We start from the raw sequence: 22166 nt of genomic DNA, 5'->3' as shown, positions 1-22166 counted from the left end.
GACACCATATTTGGACCACCAAAAAGAACTGTGATTGGAAATACCATTTATGTTACTGAACATCACACAAACTGTAAGAGCTGGTAAACTCATTTTGCCTAGAACGTAAGCGCACCAGAGCAAATAAGCCATATGAAAGATAAAGCACAAACCACCCAGAAACATTAGTTGACTAGCTATCTTGATTAACTTATTAATCATCACATCTGGAGAAACCCGCATCTGTAAGCACTTAACAGAGCATTAGTAATGTCATAGTCACATTGAAAACAGACTGCAAAACCATGCACAAACCAATTGGAATTGCTTTATGCATCCAACTATGGGGCTACCTACGGAGATCTTGGTTCAACCCAGGCTTTTGAGAGTGGTAGCGATATTTTACAGGCAAGCTGAGTGCCCTTTGCAATCTACAATAGGTAGATTTTCCTTGTTCAACAGAATTCAATAAGTTAAGTTGCAGCAGCGAGGGATTGTTGGGTAGGAAGAGGCTCCCTTTACGGTTATTAACAAGTGGAACAGGTTCCGGGGCTCCTTCAGTGGACTTGGCACCAACCAGTGCAATAGTAGTTGTATTCTTGAATTGATATGAGCTTTTTGGGTAACTTGATCTAGCTGCATTCTTTACTTCTAAATAATAAGAAAAAATGTAAATTAATGTCCTTGTATTAAAAATTATTTTAAACCATGAATCAATTTTGACATCATGTGGAATTACAGACCTTAAAGCTAAAAGTATTGGTTTCTACAATTGAAATAAAGATTTATACCTGCAATTTTCTTTACTTTTCCCCTAAAAAAAAGTATCTTTTTATAAAAGAATACTTATAAAAGGATTATTCCACGATGTTATCATCTTTAAGCAATAATCCCATCCTAGTCTAAGTGTGTTTGAGGCAACTCTTATTTCCCACCTGTTGATAACGGTTTTGAGATTTACTAGCTGAGGAAGATGTTTATTCTCTTAAATCTCCTGAAAAATGACAGAGAAGATATAATACTCTGTTGCTGTTAAAATAAACGAAGAATAATACACGGAACACTTCAAAATTGTGCAATCATAGTTATGGAATTAATCCAGTGTTTATGAACCTACATAAAAGTAGTTGGATATTTAGAACTTCTGAGTGCTGTGCATTTCAGATCAGGTATAGCACCTCTGAAAACAGGGCTAAGTGTGGTTTCTAAGACTTGAAATAATGATTCTTAATATTCTAACATATCAAAGTTCACTGAACAAAAAGAGCATTTAATATCTCCAAACATTTTTTTGGTACAAATATGCAGCTGTGACCTTCTCCAAATGCTTGTTTCATTATGAATGAGTATATCTTTGAGAAGAAGGTGTACTACTGAGCCTGTAAGATCTTCTATTTTGTTATGTATTAAGAGGAAAGGAGGTTAAGTAGGAAGTAGTTTATGGACTGAAAATCTTGCAGCATTATTAGCATATGTCTCAAGTGCCTTGAAGTTTCCCTGGAGAACTTTGAATAGACAACAGCTCAAAATTGTTTAAGCAAGTTGGCATGGGTTTTGGTATTTTTAGGTAGTTTACCATCAGATAAAAACATTATCTATTAAATGGGCAGATACATAAATAGCATCCATATGCTTGCCATTTGTATTCAAGCACAAAATCTACCTTTATCAGCAAAATGTAATTATATGTGAATTATGAGAGTTATTTGAATGTACTCTTCAACTAGGTTCCAGTACTTAGTAACAATCTATCCATTCCCATTCAGCGATCTCTGCTTGCCTCTACTATGAGTGATATAGAGAAGAAAATCAGTAAGAGCAGAACCAGAGTCTAACGTGGTGTTTCTCTGTCTTTGCTAATAATAGAATGTCCAATCCATCTGATGGATTTAAAATCATCCATGGAGAGCATGTATCTGATTAGTAGAACTTCCACCCAAAACAAAAAAAAGCTACGTATCATGTTGGAAATATGTCTTGAAAATTATCAGCCTTACCTTGGAGTCAGTGTTTTTTGGTCAAATCTTGTACTTCTATCTTTGGTATTCCATCACTGAAACAATTTTCAGGTGATAAAATGTATCTGCAGAGACCTATCTCCCTACACAACCCGCTGGTCAAGCATGTACTCATACAATTTAAAACGTATCCATTCAATTCTATTTTTAAACTACATACTAACATTAGAAATATTCTATATGTATCTACTTGCCTGCATCAAGCATCTTTACAAACAACAGAAGACTAAAATCTACTAATAATTTTTATCACCCCTCCAATAAAAATTGCTTAAGAAACATCATCCTCTTACACTCATTTTTGGAATTCAGTAAGTGATCATTTCACATGTCAGATCTAATTATCAAGCACTAAACTTCCATAGCAGCATATGTCTTATGGCATATTCCACACAGATATAAGCAAGCTTTCCCAAGACTGCGTGCATTCTCAATTCCTCTAATACAATTACATATTTTTAACCGTTGGAGAGTAAAATTGGTTGCTTTTATTCTAAATAGCCTGTGTCAAACAGATCGGGATACACATGGAAATACACATGTAAGCACAGAGATGCAATTTTGGAAACGCATATAACTGTGTTCTCAGATTAAGAAGTATTGTATATCTAGGAGAGAAATATAAGCCAGCACTGTCACTTCTCAGACACATAATACAATGTGCAGAACCTAAAACATTTGCATTTTTAAGCGTGTTCCGTTGTCCAGCAAAAGCATTTTACTTTTATGAAGTTTCTTAAAAGTCTGATATCATTCTTGCACTGCTATGTGGGCTCAATTCCATGAAAAACATATTTGCAAAACAGAGATTGCTCTTAATTATATGGAACTGAATACATCCTTACAGACTGTCACTGCCTCATGAGGTTTGGCAACCAAACTGTTTGGTTTGGGGTAATCTGTTATACCACTGTGCAATTTTAAACCAGAAGTTCCACATCCATGAGGGTCCACTTCCAAGTATGTGATGAGTTTAACATCAGCAAGCCTACTGAAAAAGAACTATTTTCTTGTCACAGTTAAATTAGGTTTTCTTTATCTAGTATGATATAAGCAATTATTTTCAAGGAAAATGGTTACAGGATGAGTGTTCTGCCTGCATTGTACATGTTTCGACAGTCTGTAAGAACTATTCAGGACATTCATCATGTACCCAAATAGCATTATTATTCTTAATTAAGAATCATGGCATTTATTGGTCATTTTGAGAGCAAATGAATAGCTTATTGAGAATAGCAAACAATAAGAAAGTAGATAAGAGTAGCAATTTAAGAAATTCCATGTTTTCTGTAGTATTTCTAACTGCAGTCTGGGTGAACGTTCAAGGTATTTTGGAAAATACTGTACAGAACTTGATCAAGAAACCTGTCAACATTAGACAGGTAAAAAGTAACACCTTTATAATGTGAGATATGAATGGGATTTAGCTAAAGGTAGTCTGAAGCTACATACATTCATACCCTTTCCCTTGACCCTCAACAATTCCCTTTTAAGCTCAATGAATATGCGCTTGCCTACAGAATGTATTAGGGAATCATGACTGTTTCTATTTCTATACATTTTATTTATTCTAATGAAGATAATTTGAAATGCAATCTGGAACTCCCTGAACATTTTTAAAACAACCAATGCAGTTAATCTAATGCCTATGGCAACCTCTATTTATTCTTTGTAAGCGTACACTTGCCACAACTTAAAACCGGGCTGAGCTTTAACTTAAATGTAACAAGGCAGAATACCAGTGCAGTGATTTCAACAAAATGGCTGAAACTGGCTTCAGCATGATTTGCCTGGAAGGGAAGTTGAAAATGTGTTTTAGAGGAGAAAAAAATATCCCGACCAAAACCAGACATTCTAAACAACCACCACCAATACCCACCACTCCATTTCTCCCCCAGCTCTATCAGCTGCTGGGCTTTCAGCGCCTCTTTTGCCAGACACTAACACAGTGTTTTCCTTCGTAGTCAGCCATCAGCCAGAGCTGTCACTTGCAGATACTTCATTTTTGTTTCAGCCTAATTCATACTGCACCCTTTTAATCTCTGCAGTGAGTAATACCATGTCCCTCTGCAGATACGCCAGATCCAGCACTAGAAGCACGGAGTGCTTTTAACTACTGGACTACCATCATTTGAAAAAAGATTTTATTTCTCCTCCCTCCCCAAAGCATCACTGTTCTTTCTCCTAAGCATCCTCCCAGCTGCCCTCCAAAGGAGCAATCACTGCTTTGCAACATGGCTTGTCTTCCACAAAGCCTGGCTTTCAAGTGGTGGGTGAAGACTAGCTGCAGTTCTGTATTACTCAACGCAAATAATCAATATGCTGATTGAGCTTTAGGCTACCAGAGATCTTTCAATGGGAGCGACAGCAAGCCTGACTTCCCTCTTTCAATGACAAGCCTGTTTAGACTTTGCTACCTACCACTTTGTGAATCAGGCAACTGAAAATACCCACAGCAATTTCTCCAAACTGTCAGCTATTGCTGTGATTCCACCCAGCACCCCCTGAACAAGACAACAGATTAACCATTAGGCTAGATATGTTGAAAATATACAGCTTCAACCTTTCCCCAGCTAGCTCAGAGCGATGTATAGATGATTATTTCAACCGTCAGCTGCCGCATAGACTTAAACCTCTGCACAATAACTCCTGGATTCATCTGCCCCTTGTCAAACTTACACAGCTTTAGTTTGAGCATACATAGTGTGGCAGTTTCACTGCGGATCTAGAATAATCCAGACGGCTGCTGTCTCTTTGTTAACAGGAAGCTAAACTGATGAGTTTGTAATGCATTTCTTATCAAAGGTAGCTTCAGAAAAGAAAATGTGCCCCATCAGTTTTGGTTGGATTTTAGCAGACTATCTAAACATGGCTTAATCAGAACACATCTAGATAAAAATAATATTATTAGTCTTCTTGAAAAATCACTTCATAACAATGAATTATTTTTGAGATAAATTTATAAGTACTACTGGATTTTTTTTATTGTGGTAAGAGATATAATGAAATATTTGACTAGAAAATACAGTGCAGTAGTGCTTGACGAGATACAAGAACATTAATTTTAGATATCACAGAGCTGTGTTTGGTGTCTGGAATGGTAATTCAAATGAAAGAAGATTGCTTTTTTGGTTTATATATGCACTGCAAACTTAGGGAACATCATTACATTGCTTTTTGTTTTGTTTTCTTTTTCATACAAGAGAAACAGATATGCTGCATGTCTATACATTTTAGTACCATGAGAAAAGCAGGAGAGGCTCACTGCCGAGACACACTGTAGCAATTCATTTGGCAGAGTGTGCCATCTAAAGCAGGTAAAAAAACAACAAGATCCAAGAATGTCAAGGCTGCATCATTTCAGAAAAAAATTACAAATACTGAATGGTGCTTACATGAGACATTCTCTTTGAAACAGTGCAGACCAATAAAGCATCTTTTTGTCATTATTTAGTTTTTGTTGTCCCGAGCTTGTACTTTTTGGCTAAATGCAATTAAGACTGATAAAATACCATATTAATTGCTCTACTTTGGTCTTTTTTTTTTTTTTCTGGTTGTTTGTGTGTGTGCTTGGTTTTCTCTTTTCTTAAAAGTCTATTATTAATACAAAATTTAATCAGAGTGTCTTTCAGTCTTACTTATTCTCATCACACTAAACGGATTGAAGCAGGTATAAATTTCTTCCTCATCTTTGTTTTTCCCTGAATGTTGTAAAAAAAATAAATAAAATAAAATACTTAAGACAAAATGCAGATTGCTGCTAGGATGGATTTGTGTATGCATTCTAGATGGCTGCTCTGATATTGTGCTAGACCTTGACAAAGTAAGTTAAAGTTCCTGAACTTTCAGGGTCACACAAATATACAGAATGAAACATAAACTGCAGAGGCGGTTACAAACCCTGCAAACTTTTAACTCAATTTTTTTGATGAAAAAAAGCTTAGGCTATATATATTTTTATAGTACTTGCAGCATTTAATTTATTTCTAAGGGTAGAGCAGCCCCTTAAGGTTAGTGTAGAATTTTGATTTCTCTTTGCTCTTCCAGTTTAATTCAAGAGTATAGATACTAAGAACGTTTTCCAGGGGTATCAGTTGTTACCATTTCTCTATTACTATGACTTCAGTAACTGAAGACTCCATTTAAGGCTGTTCAAATTATGGCTGATCTAAAGTCCAGTGAAGTCAAGAGAAATTTATATTAATTTAAGTGGACTTTGGATCAGGAGTTATTCACATCTCACGCTTCAGGGCAAAAGTCAATAAAATGGGACAGGAAGAAAGTACTTCCCACACACACACACACACACACACTATTTCATAATTGGCTTGGACACTTTAGAGAAGGAAGGCTTCAAATTTCATGGGCCTGGCATATTGTTCCTATAGAGAAGTATATATGAAGAGCAATACTATTTGCATGTAAAAACCATCTTCCCTTTCCTAGGAGTGTGCACAGTAGAAGAAAGCTGCGTTATCGCATTTTTAATTAAATCCTAAGTCATAATTCCACTGAACATTTTCTGTTTCCAATTTTAATATTCTCTCATTTTTCTTGCTTTTTAGGTTCTCCGTTTTCCACTCTTTGTCAACTTATGGCACATTCTGTAATTGTTTATGGAAGCCATTACATTGTCATCAGCAAACTGTCAAATTAAAAGCCACTCAAAAATTAAAAAAAAAAAAATCCATGCACTCCTTCACTGTCCATTTAGTTACCCAATTGACTTCTCCACATATTGCAACCACACAATACTATTTGGCATCGGGGTGAAGAAAGAGACATGTCTATGCTGCAGGAGTTGAAACTGAAATTAATTTGCATTCGGGGAGGGGGGAGGGAGGGAGGGATCTGTTTTCCAAACAAAAATCAAACTAAAAGCAATTTAGTTTGTCTTTTGAGTGTGTACTCTGAAGAATAAGAAAACTCATCAATATAAATATTCTCTCTGTTAAACTTAAAGTTCTTTTAGTCCATTTTGACAAGCTGTTTTGCTGTCTGAACACTGAGGAAGAGAAGCAGCAAAATGTTATCCCTGTGTCTGAAATAAGAACTGTTCAAGCCCTTGCATACCCTACCCTGGCCCAACCAGCCTGGAACTCCATTTTAGAGCTCCAGCCGGTGCATCTAGCAGAAGTATAAAGAGATTGGTTAAAGCCATCTTTTAACTTTTCAATAGAATATCTGATGGCCTCATGGCTACAAGCAGAGGACTGGGAATCTACTGACTTGAAATTTAGTTCATCCACTGACCTGTTACACAGCTATGGTTTCTTCCTTACAGAGTCCTCTAAAAAGTATGGTTCACACATAGCTCTTGCTAAGACTCAAATGGTTAAATTACCTGAAAATTTTGCTGACAATCACTCATTTCCATAGATCTATGCCACAACCAGCATAGCTTAAGGTTGCTGTTCAGAAAATACAATTCATAAAAACATACAACATGCATGTGATAAGTGTATATTGCTATTAGTGTTTAGAGTTTGTTTTGTTGTTTGTTTTTTTTAATTAGACAAGACAGTATATGTCTTTCACATCAAATAACTGTAACATCTTTTTTCTTTTCTCCTTATAAATAAGGAAACAAAACAATCAAACAAAAAGAACAGTGTCTTTTAAAAGATTTCGCTATTAGTGGTGCTTTGACCATTCCCCAAGGCATGACATGTGAAGGCAAAAGGCATCCTCTAGGGGAGCTTCTTAAGAGTAGTATCACACAGCAAACTGTACTGTTAACATTTTCCACACCCGTAGTTCTAAATCCAGTGCACTGTCATCAGCTATCCTTGTCTTAGTACACAGCAATCCAGTGTACTGCCTCAGAGAGGATTTCAACATCATGGGTGAAGGACAGAGGTAGAAGCTGCAGCAAGAGCAGCAGTAGGCTATGATTATATCCTTCTGTCAAACTGTGGAAGGAATCCATCCTGCTGCTACTGAACAGAAGTTTCCACTTAGTTACTGAATAAACTCAGCCCATTTAGTCACTGCTAAATCCAGAATTTTTAACCCCTGTTATAAAGAAAATCAAAGTACCAAAGACCAACATTGTGTCTATTTACAATTTCCATCAGCTCAGCTATATTCAGTGGAAAAAATGTAAAACATAAAAATAACTTAGTGAGAAGAGAAAAAAGATCATAGGATGAGAGAGTGCATAAAAAAAAAAGAATAGTTATGTGCTTACTTAATCTACAAATCTGAACAAGTTCTTGTTGCAAATGTTTCCTTCCTGAGAGCTTCAGGAAGTTCAGATTTCACCATGCAGATATCTAATTAGAATTACTAATTTGCTATCCAGTTCAAAGTGCCAATTTATCTCTACATCTTAAACACATACATTTCCACTGTGACTCCATCTTACATATCCTGAAGTTTTAAACTGAAATAACTTTTCATTAGCCTGCGCATGTTCAAAAATACATTTCTGATGAAGATGTTTTCATCAACTCACTTCCTGAAAAAAAATACATGAGGTCCCCTTGCCCATTTCCCTGTCAGCACAACACTGCTGAGTGAAGGAGAGATTTGCATAAACTTCTTATAAAGATAAGGGACTGTATTCTTAACTTCTAAGATTTCTCAAATTCTTCCTCTGCTTCCTTGTGAGTTGTCTTAGTTCCAAAATACACAATTCATGGGAAATTGCTTAGGTGGTTTTCATTCCCATTGTTTCTAAGTGGGCTTTTTATTTGTTTGTATTAATAAGAGGTTGATTTGCCAATGGTAAATTAGATTTCTGTTCCCCTATAAACATAGCTACCATTGAATTTTTTTTTTCCCCTTCTGGCAGTTGTTTACCCTAGACAAAAGGGTGTAGAAATGCTTTTGTCTCTGAACAAGAACTGAAATCTTGACATTTAACTCTGCCTTTCTTATCATCAGCCTTATCTGACTTTCATCCACATCAGTGGAAAAACTTCAATTTATTAAATGTTAATAGGATCAGGCTCAGTGATCCCCAAGACTCTTTCAGGTTCAGCTGTAATTTTCCTTTGGGATGGAGATCTTCACACTACTGTTACCTGTAAGCTCATAATATTGTTTTCACGTGTTTAAGTAAGTATAAAATGCTGTGCATGCGTATGTAGAAGTTGGCTTTATACGCATATGCTCACACTGTATATACCTATTCAGGAACATCCATATACAATGGACGCAAGCCATATGAAATAATATACTTTTTTCTTTACATAATATTATTTCTTAAAAAAAAAATTAAAAAGTTATTGGAGAGGTTTCCTTCACTACTTATTTCTGAGCTCACAGCGCCATCTGCTGGTTATATTGATTTTTTTCCAAATATATGAACAAGTGTAGAACAGCATTTCTTAGCAGCTGTTATAAATAGGTATTGTATTAACAGAAGACAGATTTTTAGCACGCTGGTTGCAGTTTAACAATAATCCATTAATGGAAGTACAGCTTTCATAAAAACAGGGAACGTTAATAGCTGACAAACCAATTTTCATATGCAAAGTACTGTAAGTCACAGTGTAAACATCCGAATTAATCAAATAGATTCACCCTACTGTATTAAAAGCCTATTTTTATATATGATGTTTTTATCACTTACTTATTAAAGTTTAATATTGTCCATGACACTAAGAAACCAAGTTTTTTTTTTCTTAAATGGTCCCTATTTTAGGAAAGACTTAGGAATTACTTTACTTCAGTGTCGTAAAGCTCTGTTTATCTCCAAACAAACGTATTGTGAAAAATCCATTATCGTATGGTAAATATATCAATATAATAATACACAAGATACATCTACCTAATATTAAATCTATAAAAATGTAGAAAAAAAGAAAGCAAGATCTGAAATAGAAGTAGAAAATATGTAGGTTGCTCCAAAAGTAATGCCTCTCATTTACTCCCATAACAATACAACAGATGAAAAGAGCACAATACTACTAATTGATAAAGCAAATTATCAGCTACAAAACACTATTTTTCAACATAGTCACCATCATTAGTTACGCATTTTTGCCAGCAACCTACAAGAGCCTGCATGATGTGCTTGTAAAAATTTGCACCAGTGAAAGTGACCACTGTTTCACAGCTGCTATGGAAAATGTTGCCCACGCACTCCATCTTTCATCAGCCTGAACCAATGGAAATCAGAAGGTACCAAATCCAGACTATACAGTGAGTGTGATTGGATAGTGCAGCTAAGATTAGTAATGAGCTCCATGGTCTTCAAACTGAGATGAGTCCCAGCATTATCGAGTGCAGCGTCTGATGATTGGATTCATATGTGAACGATCCAAATCTTTTATTACAAGTTTTCATATCACTTATATACCTTCACAAGTTTTCTTTTTCTAGCTTTCCCATCCATCCCTACAACTTTCCCATCCACCTACATGTCAACAGAGCATTCCACAAACCCTCTTCAACCATTCATGCATGCACTTATCCAATCAGAGCCATGAGATGTTCCTCCTTCTTCTAGAAGTGTCTTTGGTTCTCATGCTGTTTAACTTGCTCTACAGCTGCTGCCATGAACAGTTTTTCTTGTATTCCCACAACAGAGTTGCAAGAGAAAAGTTCCCTTTTTCTCTGGTCTGACTCTGGAAGTTGGAGCCTTCAGCTTAGAGTTTTAATATAGTGGTCAGAGCTGATGACTTGTCTGGGTTCCAGGAATGGTAGAAGGGTCACAGAATCACTGAACCATAGAATGGCTTGGGTTGCAAGAAACCACAAGTATCATCAAGTTCCAATTTCCTAGCCACAGGCAAGGTTGCTAACTAACAGATCAAGTACTAGAACAGGCTCTCCAGGGCCCCATCCAACCTGGCCTTGAATACCTCCACAGATAGGGCACCCATAACTGCTCAGGGCAACTAATTCCAGCACCTCATCACCCTCCCAGTGAAAAACTTCCTGACATCTACTTTAAATTTTCTCTCCTTTAGTTTAAAATGATTCCCCCTGGTCCTATCGCTATTTACCTGTGTAAAAAGTTGTTTTCCTTCCTGTTCATAATTTCCTTTTCTGGAAGGTCATAATGAGATCTCTCTGCCTTCTCTTCTCCAAACTGAAGAAGCTCAACTCCTTTATCCTGTCTTCATAGGAGATGTGCTCCAGCCCTCTGATCTTCATGTCCTCTGGACTCTCTCCAAGAGCTCAAAATCCTTCCAGCAGTGGGGGCCCAAGACCTGGACACAGTATTCCAGATGGAGCCTCATCAGGGCAGAGTAGAGAGGAACAATGACCTTCCTCACCTGCTGGCCATGCTTCTACTGATGTAGCCCAGGATACTGTCAACTTTCTGGACTGCAAGCACACACTGCTGGCTCACGTTAAGTTTTTTATCAGTCATGACCCCTAAGTCCTTCTCAACAGTGCTACTCTCAAGAAGTTCTTCTCCCAGACTTTGTGCATATATGGAACCACCCCAACATAAATGCAAAGCCTTGCACTTTGTTCTGATGAACCTCATTAGGTTCACATGGGCCCACCTTTTGAGTTAATCAAGGTCTATCTGGATGGCATCCCTTCCTTCTGCTGTATCAGCTGCACCACCACTCAGCTTGGTGTCATTAGCAAACTTGCTGAGGGTACACTCAATACTATCATCTGTGCCACTGATAAAGATGTTTAAGAGAACCAGTCCCAGGACAGACCCCTGAAGGACACCACTCTCCACAAACCTTCAACCAGACACAGAGCCATTGACCACAACCCTCTGGCTCTGACCTTCCAACCTTAGCCACTGAATCATCCACCCTTCAAATCCACATCTCTCCATTTTAGATATAAGGATGCAGTGGGGAACCATGTCAAAGATCTTGACGAAGTCCAGGTACATGAGATCAGTTGCCTTCCCTTTGTCCATCAATACCATCACTCCATCATAAAAGGCCACTAAATTGGTCAGTTACAACTTTTCCTTGGTGAAGTCACGTGGGCTGTACCTTCAGAACTCCTTGTAGTTTTTAACATCCCCCTCCAAGCTCCATTCTATCTGTGCCTTGGCTTTCCTAATCTTATGTCTGGACATCATCTCTATATTCTTCTCAAGAGAAATGTGCTTGTTTGCACTGCCTGTGCACGCCTATTTTTTTCCCCCCTCAGTTTGACCAGCAGGTCCTTGGTTACCTGCCTCCTCTGCCTGCTTTCTTATTTTCTTATTCTGAAGAACAGAGAGCTCTTGCACACTCAGAAAGGTATCCTGAAAGAGTAGTCAGTTTTACTTCAACCTTCCCAGGAGATCTCATCCAACAATTACTTGAACAGCCTCAAGTTCACCCTCCTCATTATCAGGTTCTTGACTCCACTCTATGTCAGGCCCACATTCCTCAAGATCACAGGGGTCATTGCAGCCCAGGTTGCCTCTGATCCTAATGTCTTTAGCTATCTCCTCTGCACTGGTGAGCACCAGCTCCAGCAATGCTTCACTTCTGGTCAGTCTGTCCAATATTCCAGTACTGTCACCAATGTTTTCAACATACTGAAGCTGATATTCAGCTCTGTATATAGTTCCCTGATCATAACCTGTTGATTTGTGTGGATGAGCTGATTGAGACGTTTCATTTCATGGTATGACAGCTGTTCATGGCCATCTGAAATGTGCCTTGTCTTTCATGGTACTGTCACCACTGCTGAAATGCACCACCCACTGTCTCACTGTGCTCCCAACCATGGTTTAGTCTCTACAAGTGTACAGCAAGTGTTGATGAATTTAAATGGGTGCCATTTGCTCCTCATGGAGGAATTCAATGATATACATTTGATTCATCCTCCCTTCCATGTTGGACATCAATTTGTCAGACTGCTCCTCTGCTGCCATATGTTACATGGCCACAAAATGTAATGGAATACTGACAGAAAGGTTCTACCTCTACTGCTATACCACCAAAGTCTGCCTCTGACATTGTGGGCCAACATAATAAAATAAAAAGCACCACAGATCCCACTTGGAGTATTGAGTCCAGTTTTGGAGCCTCCAAAAAAAGAAGGACATGGAAGAGCCACAAAGATGATCAGAGGTCTAGAGCACCTCCCTTACAATGAGGGGCTGAGAGAGCTGGGGCTGTTCCACCTGGAGAAGGCTAAAGGAGACCTTATAGTGGCCTTCCAGTGCCTGAAGGGAACCTACAGGAAAGCTGGGAAAAACTTTTTGTAAGAGCAGGTAGTGACAGGACAAGGGGAAATTGCTTTTCACTGGAAGAGGGTAGATTTAAACTAAATATTATGACAACATTCTTTACTGTGAGAGTGCTTAGACTGGAACAGGTTGCAAATGCCCTCCCCCTGAAAGTGTTCAAGGCCAGGCTGGATGGGGCTTCAAGCAACCTAGTCTAGAGGGAGGTATCCCTGTCTATAGCAGGGAGGTTGGAACCAAATGATCTTAAAGGTCCATCCAACCCAAACTATCTCATGATACTTTCAAAGCAGTCCCTGTAATTCACTGCTATTGAGAATTAGAGATGTTCAGAATGCCATTTTAAGGTAAACAATGGAAAAAACAAAGAAGAGGAAATATATAAATACATATTTTAAAGGATATGTGATGTCTACCTCAGACTGTATCTTCAAAAGTACCTGCAAAAAAGTTAATATTCACATCTCTGCCAAAGCATATAGTAGTTCGGCTAAAATTCACTATTAGGGAAAAGAAAGGGCTGGCAATTTCTCGAGTGTGGAAAATGAAGTGTAAGCTAAGAAATCCAATGGTGATAACTAATAACAATTTTGCTTACTACTGCAATTTGATCTGTATTCAAAAGGATGGGTGTATTTGGCAAGGATCACATTTTTAAATAAAACAAATAGAATCAAAACACCTCTATATAGAGTAAACAAACAGAAAACTATAACTTCCCTCTAATTACATCTATAATAGTTAAAAAAACACAATGAAAACACTGAAATACATATTCAAGTTAGGGTCGAGCTATTTAGAATTGCTGTAAGAGGGGAATGCATGCTATTTCACATGTACTTCATGTAAGACTATCTACAAAAGTAAAAAAGTATAAAAATATGCAGACTAACAACTTATGAAGGAAGTGAGCAATACTGAACATTCCAGCAAAGTAAATTGATAACAGCTACTCCCATGACGAGGCACAGCTTTAGAAAAGAAGCTAAATCAAAGTTAAACATACTGTGCTACAAACCATGATGCAAATATGGACATGAAGGGAGGAACCAAAGGTAGTCTAATAGCAGCATCCTCACTGCTGCTGAGGATGCTGAAACAAGAGGCAAGGAAAGAAGACACGGAGAATTCTGACAGGATTGCCACAGTACTGAATTAGCAGTGCATATTGCCTAGCTAAGTCCTGCAGAACATCAGCATGTTCACTGTTATACCAAGGAAATCACTTAAACTCTGAGTATAAATTCAAAGACAGAAGATGTTCATTTTCAAAGGAGTTAGCATGATAAAGAGGAAGGACTAAGAAAACAAAACAAATCCAACACAATAACACGAACTCTATAAACTAAGTTTTGCAGGAACTTAGTATTAGCAGGAACACTGCTATTATTGCTGTTTAATTACCACACTAATTCCACAATAACAACTACAGTCAACTGGAGAAGAACAAACTCTTTCTAATAAACAGAATTAATATATTGGCTATCATAAGATTTATGGGTCAGTTACTACCCTGGAAGGAACTACATGAACCAAAAATGCCAGAGGATGGCTATGCATTTGGAAATAGCACTGCTGCCAGATGTTTTGAGAGTCTGATACTAAAAGGATCCAGAAATGCAGTGCTCAAGGGACACTGATAGCTGTCAAGAAAGTCATCATCCCAAAGCAAATTGCTTGGAGTTCTACCTCTGAGGATTTTATTTTGTCCTGCCTCAGGAGAAAGAAGAGGGCAGACAAAAGACTCACATGCTAAAGGCAAATTGAAAACAATGCCTATTTTGACAGATTTTTTCCTTTTCCTCACAGGCATAGCCCAACTACACTGCTGAGGAAATCTGTGGGACCTGAGGGACAACTTCAGAATGTTTCTTGAGGAGTATGCAGAGTTTGAGTATCAAGGCTGAATATATCAGCCCAAAGACACAATTCTTGCATTCCCTCAAGCTACAAATTGAGATGCAAAACAGTAGGTTTTCTATCTATTTAGGAGGAGAAATCTCAGGAAAACTGAATGAGCTGCAGCATTTAAATCAGTTCAATCAACCAATTAAAATAAAAAAAGCATTAGACCTTGATCAGATGCTAGGCATAACACTAAAAATCCTGAACAAGAAAAATAGAGTATGCATTTTTATTCAAGAAGGAGATAGTATTTCCAGTAATTATTCATAACTAAAAAGTCCCAAAGACCATGCTATAATTAAAAAAGTGATAATTGTCATGGAAACATCAAATTAAAAAATTGAAATAATTCCCTGCTCAAAAAAGTCAACTGTAAGCATAGAGACTTACAAAAAAGGCAGAATTATACAATAATAGTATATCATAGGGCATATATGAGGCACAGGATACGTGAGATGTAAATCAACATGCAGATGGGAAAGCTGCCCGTGAGTTGAAAGACTACCAACTCCTGCTCTTGTACAATTTCAGGTTGATTTTATATCAGACAAATCTAGACTTACCTGATCATAGAGCCTTGGTTTGACTCTTCCCTGTCACTGCAAATTGTGGGCTCTTTCAAGTGTAAGAAAAGGCTTTTGCTGAGTCCTGTAACTCTCCAAAGTGCAAGATGCCTGTAAGTTGGACTCTCTTTAGGGAAGGATCTTGTCAAATACTGACTACTACATTGCTGATTCCAGTCTCTGCCAATCCTTATGATTATCACCACAGAACTTGTGCCAAGTCTGACACCTGTCCCCATTCTCTCATCTTCCCTCTAAAGGCATATATTATGACTGAATGAAGAAATGAATAAGGTACATCCTACCCTGTTAGCCATGACAATGACAAGCAAAATATATTCAGTGAAATATTTGAATACATATAGGTTGGTCCAAAAATCAATGTCTCCTATATACTTCCATGGAAACTACATCAGATACAAAGGAAACAATAACACTATTTGATAGAGCAAATTCTCAGCTACAAAACACCATTTTTCAACGCTGCTACCACCATTAGCTATGCGTTTTTGCCAGAAGTGAACAAGAGCCTAAATGCTCTTCAAAATATCCTGCACTTAAAAAAGACCTGTCAGCACTGCTGAAATGCACCACCCACCACCTCACTGTGCTCACATCTGCTGCTCAGTCTTCAGAAATGTTCAGCAAGCATCGATGAGTGCCAATGGGTGCCACTTTTTCTGAATGGAGGAATTCAATTCCATTCCTTTGTTTCATCCTCCCTTCCATGTCAGACTTCCTTTCCATTGCCATCTGTCACACAACAGCAAAATTTAATTGAATATTGGTGGGAATGTTCAACTTCTACTGTCATACCACTAACATCCATCTCTGATGTTGTGGGCCAACATAATAAATCAGTAGGAATTACTTTTGGAGCAGCCCTCCAAAGAGGTCAGATACTAAAAGAAAACAGCAACACAAGTTTCTACAATGCCAGATGACATCTACTCATCCATTCAGGCAAAGATTTATTCAAGAACTTCCATTTCTTGTTGCCACTTCCTCTCTGCAGTAAAGCCATTGTAATGTAAAATCTCACTGGAGCTGTGTGAAGCAAGTGTACCACTTGTATTAGAGAGTAACGATGTTAGGAATATGGGAATGGAGACAGCAGAACACTTAATGCAAGTAAAAATCTAAGTTAGAACAAAGGAAATGTCATGACAATCCTCTAAGATTCCATAATGTTTGTTTTTTTTGTTGTTGTTGCTTTTTTTTTTTTTTTTTTTTAAATGGGACCTGGTCATCTTAGAGGACTCTTCCAACATAAATGATTCTATGATTGCATGATTCCATTCACCAATTCCTAACAGTAAATAAGATCTTCAGTAAAAGTAAAGTTTAGAAACTGATGAAAACTGTAGACAATTTTTTTCCCCAGAGATCTAAAAAGAGATTTGTCCCTGCTGCTGCAAATAAACGAAACCTATTCATGCCCTCCTAGTTAGTATCCCTTTTCAAAATCTAAATTAGACAGCAGCAAGGCAGTTCTAATAAATTCCACATTCCTCCTTTCTATTATGCATTTCACTTTCCTCTTCACCATGCATCTATGACCTCTTTCAGCAAAGATCAGAGGACATAAAAAATAGCCTCCATAGATAAATCACTGTCAAAAGGACGCCTGTGATTATATTCAGTACTTCAAAACATAATGATCTCGAAGCACTATGTAGCATAAAATGTAATACAATATGTGTAAAAGAAACAATAGTCAGGCAGTAAGTCAGTAACTCAGTCAAGACTGAAATGTCTGCCTTGTGCAATTATTGTTTCATTTTTGCTTAGGTAGAATTTCTAGTTAGACTGAAATATCCACAGATATGGATGACACTGACCACATCTTACACTCTAATAATACTTTTTCGATCCTTGCTATTCAGAATAATTGCACTGTACTAACAAGATATGATCCGGTATCAGTGAAGCATGCACGTGTGAAGTAGCATATAGTAGGTTTCCTACTCATTGGTAAAAAGTAAATCACAACAAAACAGTATTCACTAATATATAAAATATCACAGTGAAACTTATATCGTTATAAAAAGGTAATGCTAGCAGAAACTAGTAAATATTCTCAAACAGTAAAAGTACAACTGAAATTTAATCTGAAGTATGTTATCAATGTATTTAAGTTACATACTAAACAGAAATCCATGATTCTTTTGTTTAAAAAAAAAAAGTAAAACTCTTCTATTCAACCTCCTTCTCTCCACTATAACTTCTGTCAAACCAACCATATAGCATGGGTGCTTGGTTTTAGGGTACATAAAGAGCACACAAAGTTATGTGACAACAATCTCCTATTTTTATATAGCACGGAAGAAAACTCACAAAGCATATACAAATAATTAGAAAGGTTCTTGGAGCTCAGTAGAAAATATGTTGAAATGGAAAAAGTTGTCTTGCAAATTAAATTGCTTCTGGATTCCAGGCTGAGAGCTGGACCACTTAGATTTCAGTAAGTACTCCCTTCTGCACATTGTAATAAATATAGATACAACAACTTCAGAACACATGAAATGTAGAAGACCTAGGCAAGAGGACTTTTTCTATGAATGTGATGGACAATATACCAAAGTCAAGAAACATCTTTTATCTCTATATTATAAAAGAAGCCAATCAATAAAGCCATCAATTAAAATAATGGCAATAATAATAATATGGTTTGAGAAGTACTGGCTTTACAGATCAACTGTTCATTTTAATTTGGAAGCAATTTGAAAAGAACACAAATTATGCATTAAAATGTGTGGGTGATTATCATGAACTGATAATTCTCTGCTGTTATTGTTTCAATATTAATTTGAGACCTTGACCAATAACATCAACATAAATTAGCCCAAACTCAAAATGGCAATCAATTTTGGGGACCTCTCCTTAAATATGGTACTAACATCTTCTCAGCAACAATGAGCTTCTCAATCCTGCAGCTGTTTCTAAAAGCTTCCTCCCAAAGGCACATTTAAAACTAAATTAAATGCAACTTTGACTTAATTAACGTTTTAAATGATAATGAATACAATGTAGATTCATAGAAGGCATTTACATTGTGTTATAAAACTGATAAAATTTTAATAACTCTTTGTTAATAAGTTATGTCTCTCCAGACCCATAAAGCCTAAGGCAGACAGTGCTGTAGTCTAGGGCCTACTCTAGGTTCCAATGCAGGTGGAATAAGGAGGCAAGAGTCTGACTTGACACTTGACATTTGCTCCAAGCTTGTTCTGGATCAAGCCACTGCTTGTTCATAAGTACTTTATTTCATATAGTAAAGGTCAGAATTTGGGCTCAAGGCAGGGCTATGACAGAAATGCTCAAGCTGAATCTGAGCCAGCTCTGGCATCTGTCGTTTGAAATAGCTCAGAAACAGTAGAGATGGAGAGCTAACCGGCTAGCATCTGTCCCACACCAAGGAGGTAACAGGAAGAATCTACTGCCTGGTGGTAAGAAACTGTCGTGGTGAGTTTCATGACAACCAGCCACACTCAGGAACTAAAAATGCAAACATAATTTCCATGTCACCTTGCATAAGACCCTCTGCTTAAATCACTGCACAGGATGCTGACAGCACTTTTTCTAGCCTATCCCCATCTAAGGAAGCCACTCACTAGTCCCTTCCCCGTGACCCTGGTAAGAATCACTACTCAGTGTAAAGATGTAAAGGAACTGAATCCAGACTTTTTGATTTCTCCCTTCCCCACCTTTCGAATACTTCAAAGATACACTGCTAAATTTAATATGCCCCCCATCCTTCATCCTCTCCACCACAAGGTGATGCAGTCATTGTCACAGAAATCACAAGTTAGGCAGAACATCCCCCTGTCAACATAATGGTATATACTGCATTAAAAAAAAAAAAAAAACCTCAACCTGAAAAGATGTTACCTATGACCAGAAAATATAAATAATGGAGCACAAGTCTGACTTTTACCATTCTACTGCCTGACAAGGAACAGCTTGGTTTGGGAGGGTTGTTGTTTGTTGTGTTTTGTTTTTTATTTTTTTTTCCCCTACTCTCGCATTTCTACAACTATGTTTTTACCTATACACCCGTATTATTTCCCAAAGAAGGTTAAATAATTTAACAGCTCTCAAGTTCTATTAAAATATACAACTATGAAAGAGATTCATTTTTTGTCTCTACACACTTGAAGCCATTCATTGTAGAACACATCATTTCATGCTACAATTTCCTCTTCTGTATTTAATATTTCCTATTCAGCATTTGAAAAGGAAATATAACGGTTTCAGTGCATTCACACACACAAAACAATACACAAGGCTTCTATAACCTGTGATAACGGGAAATCAGAACTGGCTACAAATATGATCAAACTCTCACGTGCACAAGTATTTGACTTTAGTGGCTACAACATAAGCATGCCAGTGTAATCTCCCATTTTGGTATTTTCTTTTACAAACATTCCACTGTCTAGTTTTACATGCTTCAAAACCCTATTAGCTAGGTTTTTTTGTTTGTTTTTACAGTGGTTTTCTTGACAGTAGCTCATACTGAGAAGAAAGTAAGAAAAAAAGATGAGATGATTTTCTACATTATCCAGTAGCAGTACAGATTACATTAATATGACACCCTCTGGCATGTCTAACTCTTCTCCAACAGTGCATTTCTATCTAAACCAAGTTACATAAAATATATTTTCTCTGTGAAGGTGAACACTCTCTAAAATATACACGCATGCTCATTTTAATTTTTTAAAATTATTTTTGGTGTTTTTAAATGACACACACACAGTCTTGTAGAGGTATTTAGCAGTAATATTATGGCCATGTAAATTCTCAGGGACACAATCCAGAATCCAAGTAAATTTACAGACCTCCATAGGAATTGAAGTAAAAATCTGCGAGAGGAAAAGAGAGAAAAGAAAAAGGAGAAAAAAAAAAAACACAAGAAAATAAGAAAAAGAGGAAATGGAAAAAAATTTGGAGTTAAGTTCATGTAAATCTATCTATTGCCCACAACATGGTTTGCAGGCTTACTAGGAGTTTATTGGACTGTTATAAAAGGCACTTTGTGACTTAGTTTGTTGTTGTGAATTAATTTGAATTTATTTGGCACTATGTCTTATTCTAATTGTCCATTTTCTTTAATCTCATCAAATAAAAACCTAGTGGCTACACAAATAATGCCATCATTCTCCAGTATAAAGAGGTGGTTATTCCACAAAAGTAAGCTGATTATAATTACTTTTCTAAATCTTAGAATGCTACTACTGATGGGTAATATTTCTGTCTCCTTTCCCAGCAAACCTGATCCGTTATTTATTCCTTCAATTTCTTCATCTTAAGTCACTAAAGGCTTTTTGCATGAGAGAAAAAGGAGACAAGTGTGACCGCAGGGCGTTCAGTGCTTGCACTAAAGAGAGCCTCCATCTTTCCTGTGATCACAATGGAATTCTCACAACTTGGAAATGGTGCTGGAGTGCAGTGGTAGAACTCCACCTTTTCATTCTAAGAGTGTTACAGATAAAATGTAAAAGCAAGCTCATTTACAACTGGTGTAGCAATTTCAAAGTCTCTAGCCACGGTAGAGTGGTATACATATCCAGTAAACACGACACCACTGTAGCTTTACTGTGAAAATAAAATTCTAGTGCTAAAAGCTGGCTTTTTACAGGACACATACAGGACCTTCCTGCATCTTAGCTCATCCAACAATTCCTTGTTGTCTTAGCTACCTCAGCAGATAGCCACACAGTAGGTTACTCTTACTAAGCTGAAAGCATATAATAAAGCTCCCGCATCCTAGAGGAAAGACAGACTACATTATCTTTTCAGCCAGTGTATAATCAATGAACATACTGAACTTAAAATTAAGGAATATACAAGAAAGTTAGGGTAAACAAGTTATCACACTAAAGAAGAACAGATGGAAAGCTTACCCTTGTCCTACGCTTGCTAAGAAGACTCCAAGAGGAGCAATCTCCAAAAGAGATCCATCCCCAGTGGTAGTCAGCTCTTAAATGGGGTCTAGGAGAGGTGGAGCCAGGCTCCACCCCTTCCAGTAGCACAGGTGAATTGCTTTCACCTGTGCTCCCAGGGCTGACTCATTTCTCACCTCAGGTGGTCAATCAAAGGTACAGGTCGTGATTCAGCAGTTCCCATACAGCCAGTAATTTAGGAGTCCAGGATTTCATAGTCAACTCACTTAGAAAAGCCTAAGAATAGTTATACAGCTGTCACATTTTAGACATATTGACCAATGACTGTGCTTTTCATGTTAATGATTTATTCCCACTGACTAAATCATCAAATCTCTGGCTAAGTGACATAGCACTTCAACTCCAGTTATGGAATTTGCTTCTTCAAGTTGTAAGGGCACATATACAGGGTCTGCATTGTCCTACGTAGCACAAGACAGCGAGGCAGGTAGAGTATTCTTTGACTTGGATTGCTAGCTACTTCGACAGGCATAGCTTCATCAAGACATATCAGCCTTGGCTTGACAGTCAATATACCCAAAAATATTCCCCCAGTCTTACTGAAAATAATTTTAAGACTTTTGAGAAAGACTCAGCAGCTAACTTGTCTGTCCTGTATAAACTACTTGATAGGACTAGAATT

At 37.3% G+C, this 22166-nt stretch overlaps 1 protein-coding gene across 9 annotated transcripts in view; it reads right to left on the bottom strand.

Moving 5' to 3' along the window:
- The window catches only part of KCNMA1 (potassium calcium-activated channel subfamily M alpha 1), a 444410-nt gene that overhangs the window by 72042 nt on the left and 350202 nt on the right, over positions 1–22166 (bottom strand). The window contains exon 19 of one of the 9 annotated variants that reach the window (XM_085230134.1): positions 337–630. The exons of the other annotated variants lie outside the window; for them this stretch is intronic. Coding sequence (XP_085086260.1) covers positions 337–630 — 294 coding nt within the window. The remainder of the gene's footprint in view (positions 1–336; positions 631–22166) is intronic. 9 annotated transcript variants of the gene reach the window in all.

The sequence above is a fragment of the Meleagris gallopavo genome, chromosome 8, assembly GCF_905368555.1.
Source record: "Meleagris gallopavo chromosome 8, MGAL_WU_HG_1.1, whole genome shotgun sequence".
NCBI lineage: Eukaryota > Metazoa > Chordata > Aves > Galliformes > Phasianidae > Meleagris > Meleagris gallopavo.
Note: the sequence above shows the minus strand (reverse complement) of the source record. Positions and strands in the feature narration are given on the sequence as shown.